General features: G+C 46.6%; 2 protein-coding genes across 2 annotated transcripts; one reads left to right on the forward strand and one right to left on the reverse strand.

Moving 5' to 3' along the window:
- Positions 1–306: 306 nt before the first annotated feature.
- Positions 307–1034, forward strand: LOC127326628 (uncharacterized). The gene has a single exon (XM_051353431.1). The coding sequence runs from the start codon at positions 427–429 to the stop codon at positions 700–702; it is 276 nt and encodes a 91-aa protein (XP_051209391.1). The 5' UTR covers positions 307–426; the 3' UTR covers positions 703–1034.
- A 2406-nt stretch (positions 1035–3440) lies between these two features.
- On the reverse strand, positions 3441–6245 carry LOC127326661 (probable serine/threonine-protein kinase At1g54610). The gene is made up of 5 exons (XM_051353459.2): positions 5324–6245; positions 4690–5229; positions 4480–4577; positions 4067–4178; positions 3441–3927 (listed from the first exon to the last, which is right to left on the reverse strand). The coding sequence occupies exons 1-5, from the start codon at positions 6098–6100 to the stop codon at positions 3637–3639; spliced, it is 1818 nt and encodes a 605-aa protein (XP_051209419.1). The 5' UTR covers positions 6101–6245; the 3' UTR covers positions 3441–3636.
- Positions 6246–13475: the final 7230 nt, after the last annotated feature.

Consider the following 13475-nt stretch of genomic DNA (forward strand, 5'->3'; position numbering starts at 1 on the left):
GGTATAGTAAGGTGTATATGCTATTATCAAACAAATGATTGACTAGCCATGGTAAATTCTCGAATGATGTATAGGACAGATCGTTTCGGAATAGAAAACATCAGTCTATCCTTCCTGGTCAGAAAAATCAAAAGAGAGTAAAAAGGACCAGACACATCATTTGTGATTAGAAAGCATGAGCCCATCATGCATTTCTGCTTTGTGGTCACGAAAGATAACCAAGGGACCTCCTTTTGGATAACCACACAGCACAAGGTCCTTGATGCACAATCACCTAGCTAATTAATAAAGCAAGCTTGAGCAGCCCCTCCTCTTCAGCTAGCTCAATTATAACACCACTAGCAGCTTCAACACCCAGCTTTCCTCACCACTCTTTCCTCTCACACTCTACGCACACAAAACACACCATCATCAACAACCTCGCGGATGGAGAAGTGCAGATCGGTGCCGCGCGAGCACTCCTCGGCGTACTACGGGTGCGGCGGCGGGTATGACTACGAGGACGTGGGCCGCGGCGGGGTGGCGGTCAAGTCGTACAGCTTCAACGGGCCCAGCGCCGGCGAGGACCCGGAGGAGAAGCGGCGCCGCCGGGTGGCGTCGTACAACGTGTTCGCGTCGCAGGCCAGGCTCAAGTCATCCGTCCGCGGCAGCTTCAAGTGGCTCAAGTCCAAGCTCTCCGACGTTCGCTACGGTGGCCTCTGAACTCAAATTCCCAACCTCTCCAATCCTCCATGAGCCCTCTCTGGCTCTCTCTATATACTATGCATATGCATGTTGAAGTGTATGTGTGTGTGTACTACTGGTGCTGCTACACGTGCAGGCATGGCATAGTTGCTGCATATACGTGTGTGTGTACTGTTTACATGCCATATTTATGCATGTATGGACTGCTAGGTGTGTGATTGCTGCATGGTTAACTCTTAGATCCATGGGTGTACTATGTGTTTTTGGTTGCCTTGTGAGAAAGTAAGAACGGTGGTTGTACTGTACCCTGCTTAATTTGCATGCTTAAATTGCAGAGCAAGTTGTAACAAGCCATGTTCTCTGTTTTTTCTCTACAAAAAAAAATGTTTTCTGTAGTAACTATTTCTCCTTCCTTTCTATTTACGTGTCATTTTATTCGTGGTTGGATGTATGAGCTACTACTATTTGCGATCTCAAGTTGCTGCATGAATAACTGATATATCGCTTTGTTCTAATTATTTATGCTTCCTGATTCTATTTACGCGTCATTTTTTCGTGGTTGCATGTATGAGCTACTTCTATTTGTGATCTTAAGTTGCTGCATGAATAACTGATAGATCGCTTTGTTCTAATATTTTCCTTGTGAGATGAGGAAAATAACAGCGGTTATTAATCAAAATTAAGGTTCGCGGGGAACTCTGGTTGTATCCTGCTTAGTTTGCAAATTTAAGTTGGATAAAGCCAAGTTTCCTGTTCCCCATTTCTCCCTTTTCTCTTTCTTTATAGTATTTCGACTTGGAGTGGAGAATTTTTGTGGTTGGAAACGCTGTTCTGGATTAGTTATGGATGGTTTCGGCAGATACTTTCACGGCCTCATCACGCAATTTCGTTCCTCAACACTGGTCCTTCAAGTGGCTCAAGTCCAAGCTCTCCGACACCCGCTACGGTGGCCTCTGAACTCTGCTCTCAACCTCCAATCGTGCATGAACCTCTCCCTATACATACATGACATATATTCATGTGCATGAAGAAGTGTGTGCGTGTGTACTAGTACAGCTGCTGCTATAGATGCTTGGCCAAGTTGCTGCATATATGTTCAAATGCCATATTTATACAGCTGCTGCATGGTTAACTGTTAGATTTGTGGGTTGATGTGTTTTTTGTTGCCTTGTGCGAACTTGAGAACGGTGATTGTACGTGTTCCTGCTTAAATTGCAGATCAAGCTGAATCAAGCCATGTCCTCTGTTTTTTCTCTACAATTTTGTCTTCTGTTTATTGAATATTTTTTCTTGGAGTGGAGAATTTCACTATTTACATGCCATAGTTAAGCTTGGGGCCGCTGGATGTATGAAATAATATTGTATTTTTTAAGTACAGTGGATGCTGGTGAGTGGTCAAGATCACAGTGACTTTATCCTGCTCTCTTTGCAAATTGAAGTTAAATACAGTCATGTTTGCTGTTCTCTGTTCTCCTTTTTCTTTTCCTTTCCTGTATACTTTGATTTGGAGTGGAGAATTTTTATGGTGGAACGCTGTCCTTGGTTAGTTATGGATGGTTTATGTTTGTAGCCTTCGGTTTGGCACCACAAGTTGCAGGGTCAGCCCATCAGTAGCCAGCAACAGTGTTGTTAACATGATAATAGTACTCCCACCATTTCATATTAGTTGTCGCTGATTTGGATGTATCTAGGGTGTGCTTGTGTACTACTACCTCCGTTAGGGATTATAAGGCCAGCACGGATTTCTAGATTGCCAATTTGATCAACATAGCATAAAATTTTACAATATAAAAATAATGTCATTAGAAAGTAGAAAATCTAAACTTTTTAATGATATATATAATATATACAATATCTTTTAGTAGGTTAGTTAAATTTACGATCTAGTGATACGTGAAGGCCTTATAATACCTAACGGAGGGAGTACGACTACTGTTATATGTGCTTGGCAAAGTTACTGCATTTAAGTGTCTACATGCTTACATGCCATATTTATGCATGTCTGAACTACTACCACACTATGTATGTGTGTGTGTGATCTTAAGCTGCTGCATGGTTAACTGTTAAATCTATATTGTTTTCGGTTGCCTTGTGAGAAATTAAGAACGGTGGCTGTACTTTATCCTGCTTGAATTCCAGATCAAGCTGTAGCCATGTTCTCTGTTTTCTCTCTACAAATTTGTTCTCTGTTTATTGCACATTTTATCTTAAAGTGGAGAATTTTATGCATGCTTACATGCACTGTTTACATGAAATATTTAGGCTTCTCCACGCATGTATGAACTACTATTGTGTGTTTTTAAGCACAGTGGTTAGTAGTCAAATTAATGTTTTTGAAGAACTGTGAGTGTATCCACCTGCTTACTTTGTAAATTTAAGTTGCATAAAGTCAGGTTTCCTGCTCCCTATTTCCCCCTTTTCTCTTCATGTATAGTATTTTGATTAGGACTGGAGAAATGTTTGTGCTTGGAAACGCTGTTCTGGATTAGTTATGGAGGTTTTTGGCAGATACTTTCACGGCCTTCTGTTTGTCACCACAAACTGCAAACCTCATTAATCGGCAACAACAGTGTTGCTAACATGATAACAATACTGGAGTACTAGTTAAAGAACACACATGATCACATAATTTCACTGTTCCACACAAACCTACAACATTAGAACAGTTGTTTTGCAGATCTAGACCAGTTATAGTGGGATCATTCATGAGCTGAACAAACCCCTATATGCTTCCTAGTTTCTGAAATGATGATTTATTGATATATGAACTGCATCGCAGTTCTACAAATCAGGGGTTTCTCAACTGAAACAGCAGCGAGTTCAGTTACAGCAAATCAGCAGCAACAGTAGTATCATGAACAGTTTCTGCTACAGTCATCTGCTAAAACCCACAAAGATCCATAACAACGAAATGCCTGTTGGTGCTTGTCCGCGCCGCCGAATCGGCATTGATCACGTCGCCGATCTGATCGCCATACTGTGGTGCGTGAGGGCGACGCCGCCCTTGTGGTCGTCGCCGGTCGAGTGGTACGTGTTTGCCCTCCGCAGCTGCGGCTGATCTGGTGAAGCATTAGGTAGCAACCCCTGAATTGGGCTACCTGAAAACCGTCTTGGGGTCGTGCTGGCGAAGGCGTTGACGATGGTGTTTTCGGCTGATTCTTGGACGCTAGAGGAGGCGATTGAGGCGACGATGCCGTCTAATTCTTGGCCTGATTTTGCTGTGCCCTCCATGGCTATCTCGTTCTACACTCACAAAAGAGAAATGAGAAGCTTGCTGAATTCTGGTTCAGGTAGAGGAGTAGAGGACTGCGAGGAAGAAATTGTAAAGGATGGACAAGGATAACTGAACATTCGTGCTGTGAACTTGCGAATTATGAGTTACCTCTTTGTTGGGATATTTGGCATTGGAGATCTTGAGTTCGTCCCCACGCTGCTCCTGCTCAGCTCTCTGCTTGCTTTCCCTTCGCTTGCTTGAACGCTGTCTCAGCTTGGGCCTGTAATTAGCACAGTAGCAGAGCAGAAAACCATGAGGCGAAACATTCAAAGACAGGGACGGAGCCAGGAATGAAGTATAAGGGGGTAATCTTAGTATAACGGGAACAGAACTAGCTAAAATCACACAAATAATGAGCTGCCATGGCTTGTGTTCGAAGAAAAATCATGAGTATAGGGGGGGCTGCGCCCCCCCTCGTCCCCCCTTGTCTCCGTCCCTGTTCAAAGAATACTGCAGTACAGAATTGCTCGATCATAGGTTTTCCAATGTGAATCGGGAGAGTATGTTCAATCGATCCTTACTTCCTTCCGTCGTGAGAAGTCGTCGGATCAGGAGTCTCCTCCTTGTACACCACAGGGAGCTCAGAGACGTCGCACGGCAATGGCGCCGTAGTGAAGAACTGCAATGCAAACTCGTGGGGTATTTATGCGTCAGACAATGGTGGTTCAAGCTTAGCATCAGATTCAGACGCTCTGTTTATCACTCTGCAAATTTGATATGTGCGTACGTACGTCGCTCTGGAGCGCCTGTGCGGCGGTTCCGCGGGCGGCGGGGTCGAGCGCGAGGAGCGTGTGCAGGAGGGGCAGCGCCGACGGCGGGAAGCCGGCGAACCTCTCTGTCATGCTCGACTTGTACGGCTTGGGCGGGCGGAAGCTGGCCGGGAGCTTCGTCTTCCGCCAGTAGTCGTCGGGCGGGGAGCCGCAGAGGCTGAAGATCTTAAAGAGCTGCTCCACCTCGGTCCTTCCGGGCATCAGCGGCTTGCCGGAGAACATCTCGGCCAGGAGGCAGCCGGCGCTCCAGAGGTCGATGCCAACGCCGTAGTCTGTGGCGCCGAGGAGCAGCTCCGGGGCACGGTACCAGAGCGTCACCACGCGGCTGGTAAGTGGGCGGCGCCGCCCCGGCCCGTAGTAGTTTGCCAGGCCCAGATCGCCGATTTTGAGCACGCCACGCCGGTCGATGAGAAGGTTCGAGCCCTTGATGTCGCGGTGCAGGATCCCGCGCTCGTGGCAGTGCTGCAGCCCCGCCAGTAGCTGCTGCATGTAGCACTTGACCTGCACGCGGAAAACAAAGACGCTGTCACGCTCACGCCATCGTTATTGTCTCCGTGGCCGGCGGCCGGCGGTAGTTATATACTTATATGTGTACCTGTGGGAGGGTGAGGGGGACGTCGGAGCGGGAGATGAGGCGGGAGAGGTCGGAGTACATGAACTCGAAGACGAGGTAGATGCTGCGGTGCATGCGGGAGGTGGCGATGCCGTCGAGGCGGATGATGTTGGGGTGGTCGAGCCTTCGGAGGATGCGCATCTCGCGGGCCATGAACCGGACGCTCTCCGGCTCCGCCGTGTCGAACCGGACCTTCTTCAGCGCCACCACGCGGCCTCCGCCGCGCTCGCGGGCCTTGTACACGTTGCTGTACGTGCCCTGCCCGACCTTCTCGATCTTGTCGAACGCGTCGGCGCTGCGCGGCACGATCCCCTGCAGCGCCTCGCGGGGCACGTTGTCCAGCAGCCACGTCGGCCATCCGTCCACCAGCTGCTCGCGGTCGTCGGCCTCACGCCGAGCCGACGGAGGCGGCGACGGCGAGAGCGTGGCCGCCGTTGTCAGAGTCGATGTCTCCGAGGCGGCTTCGGTCTCCGTTGGAAGACGGGGGTCGGCGTTTGCTTCGGTGGTTTGCTGCTCCTTCACGGCGATGGTGGTGGGGAGGGGGTCGGTGAGGCGGCGGGCGGCGGAGGGGACGTACCCGTTGTTGCGCTTGAGGTGGTCGATGCCGCGGCCGTCGCTGCGGGCGGGGGAGCCCTGGGAAGGCTTGGCGTGCGCGCAGCCCATGGCGGCGGCTGCTCGGCGGCGACGGCGGCGTGTGCAGCTGCTGCTGCTGCCGAAGAGATGGAGGTGAAGGAAGGAGTGGGACGAGGACGGAGACATCAACGTTGAGGGGAAAGAGGCGGCCGCCCGATGTGGCGCCAAAACATATAAACCGTTTAGTTTTTGTATCTGCGGCAGCTGTCCGTGGCGCGGCCGCCTGGCCGGTGACAAGAATAATGTTATCGGCGGGCCGGCCGGCGGCGGCCGGCCGCGCGCGCGAGCGGCCGATTCGGGACTCTTCTGCGAGGCTACGTCTTGGCTTATGTGGATGCGCGCAATAGTGCCGATTCGGCATAGTGTTCACTGGAAGTGCACGTTTTTTTTTTTTGTTTCTCGGAGAAGCTGCCCTCCCCCAGCTTTCTGAGGAAGCCAATTCTAAAATTTTCCGAGGTTTCTAGAATAGCTAACACTAAACTAATTTGGAAGTCTCACAAAATTTTGTCATCGGCTTCCCTACGAAGTTGGGGGGAGGGCAGCTTCTCGGAGAAGCCACCAAAAGAACTGGGTAAATCTTTTTTGTACTAATGGAATTGGAGGACCCTTTTCTTTGAAGCTGGAATCCGAGGATTCCTTTCCTTCGGATCTTTTTTCGTATGGTCTATTTTGCACGGAATTCCAATGAGAAAGTCTACTAACTAGCATAACTAGATGTTCAAAAGCAAAGGAAATTCGGGAGTCGCTTGGTTTGGCTAATACCGTTGATGATGCTACTCTGATTGATAGAGCGGGGTCTGCGATTCTTGAGCATATTATGTGTAAGGAGGAACAAAAATTTCAAACCTTTGATATTTTGGGCTTAAGGAGGTAATGATGGTCACATGTTGGTATTTGTGGTGGCTGAGACGAAGGCGAACACATGATGAAGATACCCCTCCGGTTAATAGGTGCATGCTTTCCATTTTATCTATCACTTCCAATGCCAGGTTTACTACTTCAAAGGGGAATCCATCGGCTGCAACTTGGGTCAAACCAACGCCTAGATGGGTGAACTTAAACGTTGATGCGTCATTTCATGTGGATTCTGGAACAAGATCGACGGGTGCAATTCTTCGCGATTATCAAGGTCGTTTTTTTGCAGCGGCTACCAACTTCCTCCCACATGTTGGATCATCTTCGATGGCAGAAGCCCTGACGCTGAAGGAGGGGCTTTATTTGGCCAAGAGAAAAGGTTGCAGAGTCTGATTCTTTGGAGAACATTGAGGCCCTCAATGGTTCTACTGTCTGGTGGACGGGTTTGGCGGCAATTTTTGATGACTGTATTGATTTGGCCCTCTCTATTGGTGAGGTATCATATGTTCATTGTCCAAGAGAAGCCAAAGCATGAGCTTGCTAGAGTTTTCCATATAGATAAAAAATTCTTGTAGATGATCCCCCTAGTTTTCTTCTTTGTAAGCTCATAGACGATGTAACAGTACACTGATGTGGGTCCATCAAGTTTCAGACGCACTCTTTTTCTTAGTAGAGTATCTAAAGGGACTGGAAGTTTTTAATGAGGCGGCTTGGTGGCGTTTTATATATTATGTTTTAAAAAAACTAGCATAAGTTTGTGGATATTTTGTTTCCATTTCTATGGTAAACTATGCAATGCACGTGAATGCATAGGAAATAAGTTCTGCCTTTTCCCTCTAAATCGCAACCAAACAGCTCCTATTTAGATATACCATATTTTCAAAACCAATCTATAGTTAGATGGTTAGAAGAGCAATGGTCCTCGCAACCTACTAGGGGAAACTAGAGTTTGACACTTTAATGTCTCATGGATATTCTTTTAGTGGGACATGACGTTTGTGTCGATACCAAGGCCCCTCAGGTGATTTTATTAATCTCAAGACCCCGGTTCAACTTTTCGGACTTAATCTTTCGGAGGTGATCATAAGGTAGGTTCTGCGTGCATACGATCATAGGGATGAGGTGGAGGGATATTGCTTCCTAACAACAATTTTTGGATTATCATAAGTGTGTGCTAGCACCCAAAAAAATTTACTCCTTACTTAATATATGGAGTAGGTCGAAGACGAGGATTGTGGAATCACTACAGGAATGGACGCATACGCCGACGGCCGGCTGCCCTCGGCGTAGCCACGGCTGGCCCTCGGCGTAGGCTACACCGACGGCAGCCCTCGACGTATGGCGTCGGCGTAGCCTGGCCCTCGGCGTACGGCAAAACTGTCGGCATACAAATTTTAAAAATTCGAATTTACTTTTTCCAAAAAAAAAAAATGAAATTCGAAAAAAATACTTTTTTATATTCAAAATTTAATTTTTTTACAACATTTTTTTTCTTTTTTTTTACTTGTTTATCTTTCACCCATACACTTTTAGCTCTAAGTACACTTAATTTTAGGTCAAATTACAATCATGGTTAAACTTTCCAGTCGGTCCCCCATTCTCACACTACTCCAGCCTCAGCACGCTTAACTTTTTGGTTCCGTTCGGATGAGGTTTCCTTAAAAATTGACACCTTCCTGATAAGAATAGTCTATCAACCCTATTAACCCTTGAACCGTGATATCACAACTCTTTATTTTTGAATTCCAAACAATTACTTAAGTAAACAATAATGAATATATAAGTAACAATGAATAATAATATTGAATTCAAATAACAATAAAATGATTTTATTTTTTGGTTTTTTCTATTTAATATGGAATAATTAATATCTTTAAATCAAAAAATCGAAATTCCACAAATAATATGTCTAAATCGATCAGAAAAATAAGAGGAATCTAAATATAACATCCATATCATCATTTGAACCTAAAAATTAGAGGAATCCAAATATGACATCCAGTTTGCCATCCGGCCAAAACGGCCCCCTCGGGAGATGCAAAATGGCCGTACCGGGCGAGCTGGTGCACCGTTCGCCAACATGCTAAACGGAAAAAAAATTAGCACATAAAGTGATGTGCTATAGAACTAAAAACATTTTTCGCTAAATTTATTGAGCGACGAAAGTGTACCCCTATTTCAAATCCGGTCAGTTTCCAGCGGATTCGACGGGACACCGCAGGAAGCCGCATGAATTCCTAGATAGCTAGCGCACATATATGGCATGTGATATGTGGTGCGGATGCGGTGTCCTACCACTACACGGAGGTCTCGCGCAATACTAAAATACATCCCGTGTAGCTGCTTCACAAAAAAAAATTGATTTGGCACCCCGAAAATGAAAAAACCATCGCCCATGGGTCGGATTGGAAATCCGCTCCCGGGGACATGCCTTCCTTCCCAGGGACCACACACGTGTCAAATATGGCCTCGTTCCGATAAACTATGAGGCGTCACAGGCCGTTTCCTACTCAGTTGCCCTAAAATTCATTGAACTCCGGAAGTGATAGCCTGTTTGTGATGGGTTTTCCAAAATAATTGTCGTATTCTAATTCCGACTTTTGGGCTGGTTACCAGGACACATAAAATGATGGCTCCAAGGGATTTTCTGACTTCGCTTAAATTGCCATTTGGCCAAAACAGGCCCCCATGGAGATGCGGTATGGCCGTACCGGGCGCGCAGGTGCACCTGTTCACCATCACGCTAAACGGAAAAAGCACAGAAAGAGATGTATCATAGACATAAAAAAAATCCCAGAATTTATTGAGCGACGAAAAGTGTACCCCTAGTTCAAATCCGGTTAGTTTCCAGCGGATTCGGCGGGACACCGCAGGAAGCCGCATGAATTCCCAGGTAGCTAGCGCACACATATGGCATGTGATATGTGGTGTGAAGGCGGTGTCCTACCACTACGCGGAGGTCTCGCGCAATACTAAAATGCGGCCCATATAGCTGCTTCACAAAAAAAACCGTTTTGGCACCCAGAAAAAGAAAAAACCATCTCCCATGGGTCGGATTGGAAATCCGCTCCCGTTGCCTTGCTTCCCATCCTAGGTACCACACACGTGCAAAATATGGCCTCGGTCCGACAAACTATGCGGTGTCACAGGCCGTTTCCTACTCATTTGCCGTAAAAGCCATAGAACTCCCGACGTGATAGCTCTGTTTGTGAAGGGTTTTCCAAAATAATTGATGTATCCTAATTCTAATTTTTGGAGTGGTTACTAGGACACATAAAATGGCACCATGCGGCTCCAAGGGATTTTCTAACTTAGTTTAAATTGCCATCTGGCCAAAACGGCCCCACGGAGATGCGGTATGGCCGTACCAGGCGCGCTGGTGCACCCGTTCACCATCGAGCTAAACGGAAAAAATTAGCACATAAAGTGATGTGTCGTAGACCTAAAAACATTTTTCGCGGAATTTATTGAGCGACGGAAAGTGTACCACTAGTTCAAATCCGGTCAGTTTCCAGCGGATTCGGTGGGACACCGCAGGAAGCCGCAGGGATTCTCAGATAGCTAGCGCGCACATATGATATGTGATATGTGGTGCGGAGGCGGTATCCTACTACTACGCGGAGGTCTCGCGCAATACAATAATACGCCCCATGTAGCAGCTACAAAAAAAACCGTTTTGGCACCCCAAAAATGAAAAAACCATCGCCCATGGGTCGGATTGGAAATTCGCTTTCGGAGCCTTGCTTCCCATCCCAGGGACCACGCACGTGCCAAATATGGTCTCGTTCTGACAAACTATGCGGTGTCACGGGCCATTTCCTAATCATTTCCCCTAAAAGCCATAGAACTCCGGACTTGATAGCCCTGTTTGTGAAGGGTTTTCCAAAATAACTGTTGTATCACAGTTCCATCTTTTGGAGTGGTTAGTAGGACACCTAAGATGATGACATGCGGCTCCGCGGGATTTTCTGACTTCGTTTAAATTGTCATCTAGCCAAAACAGGAACCCGATGACATATAAGAAAGTGTTTGAATTGTTACTATGTTAACATGGTACTGTACATGATTCAAATATGCATGATTTTGACATAAACGGATAGAGGATGTTTTTCTGAACATTTTGATACCTTATACGCATTTTTCTGACATCATATGAATTAGTTATGATTTTTACAAAATTAGACAAATTTGAAAAATAGCCTACACCGAGGGTGGCCGTCGACGTAGCCCTGTCTACGCCTAGGACCAAATATATGCCGAGGGCTGCCCTCGGCGTAGACTTCGCTACGCCGACGAACAATACACCGAGGGTCAGACGGGCTGGCTGGCCGTGCCGGGCCATACGCCAACGGCCCCGACATTTGGCCGTCGGCGTACGTTGCCATTCCTGCAGTGAATGTTGCTTCAAAGGCTTGAAAATGTGCCTGGATTTGAAGAAATAAATTCGGGCCACTCATGAATCGACACCCCTCAATTGTACGCTTTCAAAACAATATTATCAAATTGCAATGGTGAAAACAAACTACATTGTGAACGGAGGAGTGACAACTGGCAAGCACAGGAAATTGGCATATGTTGGGTTAGCCAGAAATAGCAGGGTGTACTAGTTTAAACTCAGCTGATCCAGTTTTCGGGTGAAAGGGACGTAGCCCAGAGCAGCAGTGTGCGTGTGGACGCAACCGTCCAAAGAGAAACCATTTGGCTCCTCCCACGGCGTTTTCAAAGCTCGGCGACGAGGTCATAGCAGCGCTACCCGTTAAAGACAGCATACCTGATGCCTGGAGACGCCGAGACGGAGTACAATGTGAAGCAATTGCCTTATGCTCGTATCATTGCCTCAAGAAGAACAGCTTAGCGTAGGCGAGATGCCGCGGCACAGCACGCAGGCCGTCTGTATGCTGTATATATGCATGCATGTACGTAAGCATGATGAATGATGACATGAACAGGTCCAACCGTAGGAAGTAATTGGACATGCTGTTTTAGTTGGTGACAGAGTGCTCTCAAGCTCAACTCGATTCAAACAAAATTTTTTTTTATTTTCAGCTAATGTCAGCAGTAGTGAACCGACTTCTTTACACAAGGAGCTAATGTCAGGGCGCCACCAGAGTTCCCAGCGCACAGGATCACCTACAAAATCGTTCAAACGAAGCCGGATGAATTCTTATATTAGCCCCACCTAGGGATGGACTACCGAGCTGCTCGGATCGTTAAGGCTCAAACAAATCGAGCAAACGACGTTCACTAAACTCGAGCTTCGAGCTTTATGTCCAGCGCCCTAGCCCTGCCCACGGTTTCAAAAATTACCCGTCCACGGGCTGCTCAAGGTCGTCGAGGCCCCTTGGCACAATTTCTGGTAAAGAGAGCGAACCGAGAACTTCCCCGAAGGATCAAGGGTCCAAGAGATGCCATCCGGGTCAGCAGAAAGCTGAGTGCCATGGATGCACCATAAGAGATTACATCTCTCATTCCTTTCATCCACCGACAACTCCAGGCGAAAGGGGATCACCCATTCACCAGAGCATAGGGCTCAAGCCACTGAAGCGACTGACTCGGCTGTGACGGAGAAGAGGGACGTACACCGCTCCCTTAGCGGTCCATGTGCCTTGCCACCAATTGAGCCAGACCCTAGTGGACGAACCATTATTAACATAGTGTTTCACCCCCAAGCAGAATACCCTATTTGAGCTTCTGTATGGAGTTCAATAATTGTGAGGCATGCATATGGGAACCGATCAAGAGATCTTGTTCCGCAGATACTTAGTGAAAGGACACCGATGCCACCTAGAGAAGAGTGAATATGCGTTTTAAAACTTTACGATCTTGACTTGAACAAATGCGTAATCAATTTGTCAAGCACAAAACCTATATATACTATGGTTCACCTATGTGCACCAACAACTTGTGCTAAGCAAGACAAGCAACTATGTGATAGCAATATATATAACTTCTAGCACAAAGGATAGCACAAAATAAAGTGCATAAGTAAAGAGATTGGGTACAGAAATAATCGAGGCACGCAGAGACGACGATATATCCCAAAATTCACTCAAGTGCTATTGTTCGTTGGCACGGTGTGGAGGCCAAAGAACTCCAAATACCACAAAGGCCTCACCGTAGTCTCATTGAACCTTCCCACAAAAAAGGAAGTGCTCGATCCACTAAAGAACTGTTGAGGGCAATCACAAACCCATACAAGTTTGGGGCAATCTCTACAACTTAATTGGAGGCTCCCAAGAAATCGCCACGAAGGCCTCGGCATGCTTGAGGAATCTCCACAAGTTAATTGGAGTCCCCAAGAATACCATTAATCACAAAGTCATCCAGGGTCAAAGGACCCAACAGTAACAAGCTCCCAAAGATATATACTCATGATCTTTCACCTTTGTGTGTCACCAGGGAGAACTCAAACCAATGCACCAAATGCAATGGCAAGAACACACAAAGTTCTCAAGTACTTCTCTCTCCAACAAAGCTACAGAATCTATTAGGATAATAAGAGAGGAAGAATGAAGGAAATCCATAAAAAACTACAAGCTCAATATCTAGCATGTTCTCCTCACTTAGAGAGGATATTGATTAGTGGAAATATATGTTGGAGATATGCCCAAGAGGCAATAATAAAAGTGGTTATTATATATCTTTG

This window comes from Lolium perenne, chromosome 7, assembly GCF_019359855.2.
Source record: "Lolium perenne isolate Kyuss_39 chromosome 7, Kyuss_2.0, whole genome shotgun sequence".
In the NCBI taxonomy this organism is placed as follows: domain Eukaryota; kingdom Viridiplantae; phylum Streptophyta; class Magnoliopsida; order Poales; family Poaceae; genus Lolium; species Lolium perenne.

Excerpts from the sequence above, each read along its gene's own strand:
- LOC127326628 (XM_051353431.1), top strand. The coding sequence starts at position 427 with ATGGAGAAGTGCAGATCGGTGCCGCGCGAGCACTCCTCGGCGTACTAC.
- LOC127326661 (XM_051353459.2), bottom strand. The coding sequence starts at position 6,100 with ATGTCTCCGTCCTCGTCCCACTCCTTCCTTCACCTCCATCTCTTCGGC. Across the intron at positions 4,578-4,689 it reads CACAGGCGCTCCAGAGCGAC|TTCTTCACTACGGCGCCATT; the intron begins GTACGTACGCAC and ends TTTGCATTGCAG. Across the intron at positions 3,928-4,066 it reads CCAAATATCCCAACAAAGAG|AACGAGATAGCCATGGAGGG; the intron begins GTAACTCATAAT and ends TTGTGAGTGTAG.